Below are 12,065 nucleotides of genomic sequence, written 5' to 3' on the forward strand. Positions count from 1 at the left end.
AATAAATTTGGCCAGATTTCTAGAAATGAGAGCTGCTCCATCCAAAGTGGGATGGATGCCGTCTCTCCTAACAAGACCAGGTTTTCCCCAGAAACTTTGCCAATTATCTATGAAGCCCACGTCGTTTTTTGGACACCACTCAGACAGCCAGCGATTCAAGGAGAACATGCGGCTAAACATGTCGCTCCTGGTCTGATTGGGGAGGGGCCCAGAGAAAACTACAGAGTCCGACATCGTTTTTGCAAAGTTACACACCGAGTCAATATTAATTTTAGTGACCTCCGATTGGCGTAACCGGGTGTCATTACTGCCGACGTGAATAACGATCTTACCAAATCTACGATTAGCCTTAGCCAGCAGTTTCAAATTTCCATGAATGTCGCCTGCTCTGGCCCCTGGAAGACATTTGACTATGGTCGCCGGTGTCTCTAGCTTCACGTTTCTCAAAACAGAGTCACCAATAACCAGAGTTTGTTCCTCGGCGGGTGTGTCGCCGAGTGGAGAAAAACGATTAGAGACGTGAATAGGTTGGTGGTGTACCCGGGGCTTCTGCTTAGGACTACGCTTCCTCCTCACCGTCACCCAGCTGGCCTGTTTTCCCTGCTGCTCGGGATCTGCTGGGGGGGAGCTAACGGCGGCTAAGCTACCATGGTCCGCACCCGCTACAGGGGCCTGGCTAGATGTAGGATTTTCCAGTGTGCGGAGCCGAGTCTCCAGTTCAGAAAGCCTGGCCTCCAGAGCTACAAACAGACTACATTTATTACAAGTACCGTTACTGCTAAAGGAGGCCGAGGAGTAACTAAACATGTGACACCCAGAGCAGGAAAGTGCAGGAGAGACAGGAGAAGAAGCCATGCTGGTAGTGAGTCGGCTAAGGGCTAAGCTACTAGCTAAGCTAAGCTAGCGAATTTCTAAAAACAAATAAAGTGAGTAATGTGAATACAGGTGATTCAGCAAAGAGTATGCTATTTAAAGTAGGTGAAGATTACACTAAAATATGTTATTATCCAGATAAATCTAGTTATACAGATATAACAGCTAACACACAGCAAAACACTGTGCTCCGAAACAGGAACAGGAAGTGATACAATACCGCAGTGAGAGCCAACACCAAGTGACACCCAGTGACACAATACTCAGTGGTGCTGGCAGGAATACATTTCATAGTAAGCAGGATTCAAGCGCCACATCATAAAACTCGCAGCACAGACTCTCAGCAACTCACTTTCTTTTTTCTTTCTGATAAAATATACTGTTGTCAATATATTTATTTATTTATTTTTTTTTTAAATGTGCATACAGGATTATGGCTGCTGGTGCCACTGATACTCATCCTCAGTTGCCTTTTTGCCATAATCCCATTTATTCCCAACTTTCATGTTGCTTTTAGCAGCCATCCATTCTTAGCCTGCATTCCTTTTTGCAACATAACAGTGGATCTACCATCTGCACAGTAAAGATTACACTGTTATTTAATCATTATTAATAGATCAGTATTATGTATTACCTTTTAAAAGTACAAATTTGTGCATAATAATTTGTGCATGCTGTACAGAGTCAGTCAATATTTCTCCTGCTTTCATACAGCTGCTAACATCAATATTACTGAAAAGAGGCTGCGTGTAAACAGAGACGAGGAGGACAGAAAGACCAACGTGTGACCATCTCCTCACCTGTTCATTCTTCTTGTAGTCCTGCAGTGCCACACACTCACAGCGATCGTCCTCTAGGTTGTATCCGGTGGTGATCTGCAAATTGGAAAGTGATGTTATTAACGCAGCCCTTACCACGGCTAAATATATTAGCAGCAGAAAGAATCCAGAACCCTTCAGTTTCAACAAGAGACCTGTGAGCCTGTAGAGCTCCACTGTCAAATGTTTTACTTCAACAATGTGAGATATATAGGAAAGGAAACTAATTTGGCTGCAGGTCAACCATCATTGAGCTGATACTTTATTTCTTTACACAGTTTTTGGTAATTTGTAAACATTAAGAAACAGCTAGTAAACAAAGTCACTGACATTTCTCAGGGTAACAAAGCAGTTTCTAAGGCTTTGGGATTCGAGTGAACTGCAGTCAGAGCCATTACCCACAAACAAAACTCTGAACAGTGGTGAATCTTCCCAGGAGCGGCCAGCCTGCATAAATTACTCCAAGAGCACATCGACCAATCATCCAGAAGGTCACAAAGCATGCATAGTTACATATTTATATAACTGTATTCATTTATATAAAAAGTGAAACTGTTACAATGAGGTGGTTAGTTTGTGATATTATTCATTACTCTGACCTAAATTTACTGGTCTTGTACTGAAGTTTGTGTCCCAGTAACTTGCAGTAACTGATGGAGTCTTTGACCTGCACACTGATCTGGTCTCGACTCAGATCAGACTGAGCATGAACGGTCTGTTTACGGTCATGCCAAAGCATCTCAAAGGGCCTGGCAGGTCTGGACAATCATTTTCCCATAATAAATAAAATCGTCATTTAAAAAAAAAACCCTGCATTTTGTATTTACTCAGGTTATCTTTGTCTAATATTAAAATTTGTTTTATGAACTGAAATGTGACAAATCTGCATAAAAACTAAGAAATCAGGAAGGGGTAAATACTTTCTCACAGCTCTGTGTCTCTGTTCTGATGTCAACAGAATGTTTTCCAACTTTCTGATAATGAAACCACACTTCACAGTATGGAAGAGTGTGTCCATACTGATGGCTTAAACCATCAGGTTACAACAGTGTGCACATGTGTGTGTGTGTATGTATATACCAGTCCATTTGTATGGTTGCACATATCCCAGAGCGGGATGAGGGCCAGAGTGACCCGGCTGCCGTCCTCAGTTGGGATTTGATTCTGACGGGTCATCACGGAGGACACTGCCCACCTGTGACACACAATCATCAGAACACAGATCTACAGCAGGAAAAGGTACTTCATGCTGAGAGATCTGGAAGATCACAACAGATCTCCAAAGCAGTTTAAACTAAAACCTGCAGCAGACAGAACTGGCTACACTGTAACTCACCAAAAACAGGACAGAAAGGCCTGAGGTTGGCTACTTACTGTAGCAACAACTGTGCTCTCAAATAAGAATGAGAGGATTGTACAGTAGTAAACTCAACACGGATGAAACTAATATATTGATCCGTTATTTGCCACAAAGTACTTGGTAAATAAATATTTGTGGAAGAGAACTTAAAAAAACAAAAAAAAAACAAACAGCTTAATTTTATAATTAAATTAAGACTGGGAAGCATGGTGGTGGAGTGGTTAGCACTGGCAGTTCACAGCAAGAAGGTTACTGGTTCAAAATCTGGTTGGCTAGGGCCTCTCTGTGGAGTTTGTTCTCTCTGGGCATCCCGACTTCCTCACACCGTCCAAAGACATGCAAATTAGGTGAGGTCGATAAAGTGTTTGAAGTTCAACTTCCACATAGTCAAAAATCAAAAATTCATCTCCAACATTTTGTAGAATTTTGCCAACGAAAACTTGTGCCACATTTCAGAAGAGCCAGCTTATAAATAAGGAAGGAGTAGCCATAGACGTTTATCAGTCTACAGTTTTTTCTTGAAAATTCATAAAAAATAAAGTAACCCCCCCCCCCCCCCCCCCCCCCCCAAAAAAAAAAACTTCATCAGCAGCATTTTGTAAAGATTTGCCCAATGAATACTTCAGGGTTCGAGCTAGTGGTCACTGTATTAATGTATGGTTAAATGTGACTTGGAGTATAAAGCAATTTAAGTCTGCTATAATACTGCCTATGGATCAAGATGTGAAATGTATCTAAACCCTTGCCTTTAGAATACACAGTACGTTCTCTACTAGCACAAATGTGTGCGTTTAAGCACAGTTTAAGGAAGAAATGTGTTCTAATGGAACGAACTAACTGCCTTAGTTTGTCAGATGTGGCACGAGGCCAAAACGAAGGTAAATCTGTGACAGTCACAACTAAGCTGTAACAAAGCAAAAATATTCTGCTCCAGTTTACACAAAAAAGATCCACAAACATGTAAAGTGACTTATGCACTGACCTGTAGTCATCAAATGTGAAGCCGTCCTTCAAGGGCAGCTTACTGGCAGTGGGATGAGTCTGGAGATACAAAGAAGGTGGTAGACAAGAAGGGAATTAAAAAAAATATATATATATATATTTTTTTAAATGGACAAATCAGTATGAGGAATTTCATTATGTAGGTAAGCTTGGGGGGGGGGGCTATCTAACAAGAAGGACTGGGAGTACAGGGCTACCACAGGGATGTATGACAGTGTGTGGTCTGTTAGTGTAGTATGACATTTGACCTCACACATACATCACTGTCAACTTAATTTGTTGTGGCCAGCAGCTGTCATAAATCTGCCTCATCGGTTTCAGCAAGAATCAGTGTGTGTTCACATGTGTGTTCGCATGTGTGTGCCCATGGATGCCGCTGGTTCCTCCATTTAAAGCCTCAGCCACCACCTAGCAGAGCCATCTGTAAACTGTTTTGAGCTTAAGCAGCAGAAAGAGAGTGCAGTGGAATCCATAATAAAGAGGAGGGGAAAAATGGAAGGACATAAAGACAGAAAAGCATAAGAAAGTAGAAACAGTGCCCAGTGAGAGGTGGATCTGTGCTCTAATGCTTTAACTACCAACGGTGTGTTTTCCATTCTGAAAAAACAAAAACAAACACACACACACACACACACCCACACAAACTTGGTCACCTGCTCAACCAGGTGAGCTGAACAGGCACACATACTTAAGCTTTGTTTTAAGCAACAGATCAGATGAATGTACTGTAGTGACATAGTGGCAACCTCTTAGGCTCATGAATAAAGCCAACATGGATGTGCCAAAAGCTGCGGTTCCTCTAATGGCCACTTGAGGCTGGCTCCAAAATAGTCAACTTCTATAGACTCCCATGTCCAACTTTACAACATTAAAAAGCAAATTTGTATTAAAGAAATAAATGAATAAAATTTTGAGCTCTATGGGTAGTTTCCTCTTTCATAAACAGATGTATAGAGTGATTTCTTTCCTGTTTAAAAGAAAGAAACAAAAAAAACAAAAACCAAAACCAAAACAACACACGGAGGCTTCAAACTGCAAAGTTCAAAACCAGCAGGTGATACTGCTGTGTTTTATATACAGACTGGTTTCCACACAAACACAAAAACAGTACCATGCTAAAGTCTTGTGATGCAAAGAAAGAAATACAGAAGCTGACTAACGTCACATTACTGAAAACTTACAATATTTAAAATATACATGTGAACTTCAATTTCCTTGAAATTTTTTACTTCATGATATTTAACAATGGTTTATATCCCTGATATAATAAATAATAAAACAATTACATTAAAATAAAATACTGTACATCTTTGTGTCTTCTCTCCATTCCTGGCCACAAAAACTTGTTTCTTACATGTAAAATTACATTTACAATAAAAACATTAGAGTAACATTTATTTGGAAGAAACTGTTCAGTTTTAAACTTCTAGCTTCACAACACCCCATTTTCATGATGATCAAGAACTCAACATCATGCTCAAACCTGAAACACACACACACACACACACACACACACACACACACACACACACACACACACACACACACACACACACACACACACACACACAGTCATGTTTCCATCACTTCAGAGAACATTACACTGCACTGCACTTATTTCCTTACAATGACCCCCTAACCCTACCCCCAGTTCTAGCCACTACCAGTCAAAACCTCAACCTAACCATAACGTAATTCTAAGCCAGCTAAATTTTTATATTACACACACGGCTAAAACACACAGAGCTCTGGGTTACATTTGGCTTGACGTGGAGATTGAGCGAGGAGGGCTCATGGAGGTGTGTGTGCTCCATCCTCTCATCTGTGATACATCTCCCTTCCTAGTGTACCATGCACACACACACACACACACACACACACACACACACACACACACAAACACACACACACACACACACACACACACACACACACACACACACACCTCCCCCTGAAAATGAGCTTGTCACATTTGCTTTGAATAGAACTGACCTGAATGCACCTTCCTCAACGCCCTCACCCCACCCCCACCGCCTATGTCCCTCTGGCCAGTGTGTGTGTTTTTATATATTATGAATTTATTTTATTATTTATATTATACACACACATATACACCATCCACACTGATAGAAAATTGATGTACACAGACACCACTAACATCCAAGACAACTGATGTACTAGGCACTTGACACTTGCCTAGTACCTCAGTAGTCTATGTATATTATGAACAGTAAAGACATAAATATAGTAAATATAAATATAGACAGATATTTTTTAAAAAGTGCCGAGTTCTGTGTTGAATGATGTTAGGTTATAAACATCTGTAGTTACAAAGATGGATTACATCAAACTCGAGTCCACTTACTGGACAGTGTGTATATACAATCTACACACACCCACACCTGCATAATATGTAGGTCAAGGTGTGAGCTGAAGAACAGACTAGGAATCTGCAACTGAAATCTATGGGAGCAACAGCAAAGACAGAGGTAGATACACGTTGTTCATATTAGCACGCACACGGGGCCTGTTTGAGGTAAACTCGTCACTACTCTCTGATGGATATACTGAGCAGTAGTAGCAGCGTTTATGAACATAACTGTAAAATTACTCCATTTCACTTTTTTGTGTACTGCTCGAGCTGTACACAGAGTGATGTATGTGCAAATAGTTAATATTGGCCAGTTTATCAAGCTGGCTGATTTATGGAGGGTGAACTTTCCCGCTTTAACTTTACAAGCATGATCCTCTGCAATCATTTGTAGGGATGAATCAGTGTCACTGTGTGCAGCGTGCATGCACCAGAGAAAGTCTCCTCTCCTGACAGATAAAAGTCAAACTCAGAGCAGTAGGAGCATTTTTTTTTTTTTTTTTTTTTAATATAGTTTAGTGTAGTTAGTAGAGTTTAATTGGGCTGAGCATCACTACCGTAAAGCTACCTGCTGTTCCTTTTTTGGGGCCACTGCATGCAAGAAAGTCTGTTTGTTGCAAACCCAAAATCCTTTTTGTGTAGCCGCATACCTACAGAAACAGACACCAATGAGCCACCATAAATCTTTCATAACACCAGCTCTTATTCTGCTACTGTGCTGCACACACTACTCTGCAAACAGTGATATTTGTAGTATATAAGCTACTGACAATTCATTTTTATACATTATACTGACATTTTCATGTGCATGTGTTTAATTTGGGAAAAAACAGAAACCACAAACCAAGTTTTATAAATATGACTCCGCCTTCCTTTTTAAACATTTCTGCAGATATTGCAATGAAAATCTGGTCTCATCACAGATATTGCAGTACTTCTACTCACATCCATGTGTTAATTAAACTTTAGTAAAACAAGAAAAACAAGGTCAAGACACTAAACCAAGAACACCCTTTTTCCTCAGAGGTTCATCCTGACTTAAGTGAAAGGCCCACACACTGAACAACTGAATTGACACGTCACATACAACGCTTTGGTCCTGAATAATAAAAAAAAATAATTAAAAAAAGAAAGAAACTGATGTCACAGTATTATTCCCATTAATATGTTGTGAAGATGCCTTTACAATGCCTCATTCTTCTGACAGGAGTGCATGAAATTTAAAAAACGAAAAAACAAAAACAATGTCATTCAATGAAAACAAAATACAAGCAGCCAACCAAAAACAACAATTAGCCTACACTTAAGCTCTGTAAACAACATTTAAATGCAGTCAGAAAAAAAGTCTGTATTCTTTCAGTTGTGGGGTTTTTTACATGTCAGGACATAAAACACTCATCTGGTCCTCAACAGATTCTAAAACTAGGAACTCTTAATGCCAAAGACAACTTGGACAAATTTATGATCCAAACTTTGCGGGAAAAGTTGGGGGATGGCCCCTTCCTGTTCCAACATGACTGCACACCAGTGAACAAAGACATGGATGAGTGTGTTTTGTGTAGAAGAACTTGACTGCCTGCACAGAGCCCTGACCTCAACCCCACAGAAGGCCTTTGACAGACTGCGAGCCAGGACTTCTTGTCCAACATCAGTGTCTGTGCTCGTAAACGTGCTTCTGGAAGAATGGTCAAAAATTCCCATAAACACTCCTAAACCTGTGGAACGCCTTTCCAGAAGAGTTGAAGCTGTTATAGCTGCAAAGGGTGGGATGTCACTCAAGTTCATGTGGGTATGAAGATGGGCAAGCATATACTTCTGGCAATATAGTGTGTACACACACACACACACACACACACAATTACGTGTGACTATGTGGGTCTGAAAAAATTACTGAACCAAATATAGGTCTCATTCATACCAGTTATCTTAATATGCAAAATAAGTTGTACATCATCTAATTAAAAACACCTAGATACAGAGAAACAAAAATAATTACTTGACAAAGTCTTCTTCTGCTGCCTCTTTGATTTAAGAAGACGAGGCTGACTTCAGAGAGGAGAACTGTTCTGAGTTCTGATCAAAGCTGAGCTGGCATTTCACCATGATTTAGATTAATAATGGAACATTAGCATATTTTCAGATTACCATCCCACTATCTGTTGTCTCAGGCTGTTAAACGTATCATATAATCACTGTCTCTCTTATTCCATTTGTTGGCACATTAAACTGGACAGAAAAAGTCTCTGTGATGATCTTCAAAGTTCATAAACTGAATCTTTCTCCTAACTGTAAAAAAAAGGTTCTGCTGATCTTGTTATAAAAATCACTTTGCTATCCATCACATTCTGATTAGAAGCTTATAAGCCAACTGAATTCCAAAGAAAGGGAAATATCAGCAATCATAATCCATAGTTCATCTGTGACCAAAGAACCCCATCTGTGGTTCAGCCCCATCTAGAATTCTTTTGCTAATTTTAGATGTTTTGTGTTCTTTTCTGTCTCATTTCTGACCCAATGCCTCCCTCTCCTGGTCATGGCGGAGAATTTCAAGCACAGGACAACTACCTTCAGTTGGCACTTATTAGGTACACCTAGGTAAAGCTGGTGCTGTCTAATACAGCAGTGCAGCATGAAATCCTCCTTCATGAAGGTCTTTGGGCAAGATCTGTGTGCTTAGGCACAGCTAAAAGCTCAGTGTGTGCAACTGGGTGAAAGACTTGAAAAAAGGGCTTTGGGTGCTCAAATTGAACTGCAAGGCACTATACAAGTACCAGTCTATTTACCAAGTACACATTTGCAAACATTTATTTTCATCCTCAACTTTTTCCACCACCAGATGTGTAGTTGTTGGTGAAAGGCTGCTGTGTGTGGGGAGGGCCTATGAAGGATGGAGTAGAGAGATGAAGAAAGAGATGAAATTTTCTTTCTTATTCTGAAGAAAGAAAAAAAAAAAAAAAGAACTGTGGACCTACATTGTTTGGCTTTATGGTGGATTTGTAGTAAAAAGGTGAGCAGAATTATTTGCAAATATTTTATATTCTGTGATTGTCAAGTCAAAAAAATTGCTCTGCTGGACATAAGCTCAATGAAACACTGCTTCATGATATTTTCCATTTTTAAAAGCTAACTTTAAGAGCCCCCTTTTACATGGCTAATGTTTTCCCAGTTTAATTAAAACAAAACTTCCATCTAGATCAGGGGTGGGCAATTCATTTTCCCAAGCGGTCATATGAGAAACAGAGTATTGTGGAGGGCTGCACCAATAAACTGCACTCAGTTCTGCTCAATATTCATTTTCTCTCTACTGGTAAGAGCAGATGTAACAATAACAGTGTGAAACAGGCAAAATAGGTATAGGTAAAAGTGATAACATTTTAATCAAAATGCTGTTATAGTAAAGTCAGTGAACAAGTGTGTGATATTTGATGGGTCTAGCCTCAGCAGTGTGCATCTATAGTGTGAATTTGAACATCCTAGGTCACACTGATCTTGAGTTATGGCCAATTTGAAAGTTTTTGTGGATCAGATGAAACTGCCAATGCCAAATTTCAAAACTCGCCATCAGTATCGCTGTCTGTCTTTGGCCACTCCCACAACTTTCACCTGTTCCTCAGCAAAGCAATGCCACACATTGCCACAAATTTGATAGGTTGATGTGGCACATTTTTCCACCGACACAAAAGGGGATGCCGTGATTTTTTTTTCCTCTTTCCTTTTTTGCCTGCAAGCCCTTCCTGCTAGTGATTTTTTTTCTGTTTCTTCCTGCATCAAACGTGAAAAAGCAAGGCATAAATGACTGATCATAACTCTGGTTTTACTTGGCCTACCAACACAACTTAAAAACTGGTATGTGTTTTGAAGGTCGCACATTTGACACAAGTTGAAAGGGTGACTCACATAGGGTGTGTCCCAATTCAGGGGCTGCATCCTTTTAAGGCCACATTTTAAAGGCAGATTACCTCACAGCCAGGAAACGAAGGCTGTCCCAGTACGAAGGCACGCTTCCCTGGATTTTAGGGACAGGCTGGGTGTATCCCCATGATTCATTGCAGGTTGAAGCCTGTTGCAGGAATTGTGGAGGAGAGCAGCCGAAATTTTTGAAATATTACCGTTTCTGTGACGCAAAATAGACTTTTATAATGTTTTCAGGAAAGAATGGTGACATGTAAACCTTAAATATCGGTTCGATTTATCAAGATATTGCTTCATCTCCAAATTAATTTTTGGAGATGTCTGCTCCTGCTGGTCAGGAGAGAACGCCTGACTTCTGTCACATCATCTTGAAAACCCCCACCAGCTTTCACACTGAGTGGAAGTTAAACACGGATACCTAACTGTTCATGTTTGCTTTATTTCACTGTTGTTCCTGAGGAAATTAGTTGGGCTGTGATTAAAGTTAAGCTTCATAACTGGATAGTTTTATTTAACTTCAATGTCTCACTGGAAAGCTGTCAATAGGATGTAAGTTAGAAAAAAGAAACAATGGTTACAAATATCATGGCTTCAAAGGCACCATTTATTTAATTTTACTGGGGATGGATGACCAGTTACAAGAAATTCAAAAGAGTTAGACTTGCAGTCCACTGCTGCTTAAAAACAGAACTTCACTGTTTAACAGTTATTTAATAGAAGACATGAAGTCCTGACATCAGGTTAACTGAACCTTGAATAAATATTCATCATCAAACTGTGTTGAAGTTATATAAAGCACTTAAGAGTGCTCATGTAGAGTAGAAAAGCACCATATAAGAACCAGTCCATTCACTATTTAAAGACACATGTTTTATGTTCCAGTCATGCTGCTCTCATCTGGACCTTTTGTCTGTTTGTTCTGGATTTCCCCCCTTTTGTGATTTATTACTAATGAAAATGAAAACAGTCTCCTGAACAGGGCTGCAACGATTCATTGAGTAACTCGAATAATCCAGTCGCAAAAACTCCACAATGCAATTTTTTTGCTTTGATGCTTCGTTTAATGCACGTTTCTGTAGAGCGATGAAAATAGACCTCCAATAGAAACGCATTTAGGAACACACGTGTGAATAAAAAAAAAATATCACAACATTAAGCCAAAGCTGACCTCAGTTTTCTCAATACGAGTGATAACAGCAGAAGTGACGATGCTGTCAGTTTAACGTGGAGCGTGTCTACACACACACACACACACACAAACGGCGAAGAACAGACAGGCGGAGCCGTTACTGAGACTGAACTCAGTTGGAGTGAACAATAGTTTTGTTTTCTAACATCCAAAACAGCCGCGCTTGTTATTGTAGTCACCATAAAAACCTTTACTGGGAAACAGCTGACAGGAGTCCTTCATCGAACCACCTGATCATCAAGTTCCAAAATGGAAAAAGTTCACTTTGGAGCTGCTTCCATTCACTGCTGTTTAGAAGAGCAACAAATCTTCAGTACAGCTGCAGAAGTTAAAATAAAATATGTAAATGAACTGTAAACGTAGCCTGATCTGAGGTCTAAATTGGGCAGCCTGCTGAAGGCTGACAGCAGCCGTCCTGCTTTCCATCACAGTGACCCCTGCAGAAAGCAGGGGTGAGTCTAAAGGGGAGCGTCTACGCCAGCATAACGTCTGTTTCTGCATGCTCCTTCAAAGGCTTACAACCACACACTCATTCACTAG

General features: G+C 40.1%; 1 protein-coding gene across 4 annotated transcripts in view; it reads right to left on the reverse strand.

Annotated features, from left to right (window-relative positions):
• Positions 1–12,065, reverse strand: part of setd3 (SET domain containing 3, actin histidine methyltransferase) — a 43,947-nt gene that overhangs the window by 11,597 nt on the left and 20,285 nt on the right. For all 4 annotated transcript variants that reach the window (XM_030718876.1, XM_030718877.1, XM_030718875.1 and 1 more), the window contains exons 7-9: positions 4,034–4,092; positions 2,772–2,886; positions 1,674–1,748 (exon numbers count right to left, since the gene is read on the reverse strand). In XM_030718876.1, coding sequence (XP_030574736.1) covers positions 1,674–1,748; positions 2,772–2,886; positions 4,034–4,092 — 249 coding nt within the window. The remainder of the gene's footprint in view (positions 1–1,673; positions 1,749–2,771; positions 2,887–4,033; positions 4,093–12,065) is intronic.

The sequence above is a fragment of the Archocentrus centrarchus genome, chromosome 22 (genome assembly GCF_007364275.1).
Source record: "Archocentrus centrarchus isolate MPI-CPG fArcCen1 chromosome 22, fArcCen1, whole genome shotgun sequence".
Lineage (NCBI taxonomy): Eukaryota > Metazoa > Chordata > Actinopteri > Cichliformes > Cichlidae > Archocentrus > Archocentrus centrarchus.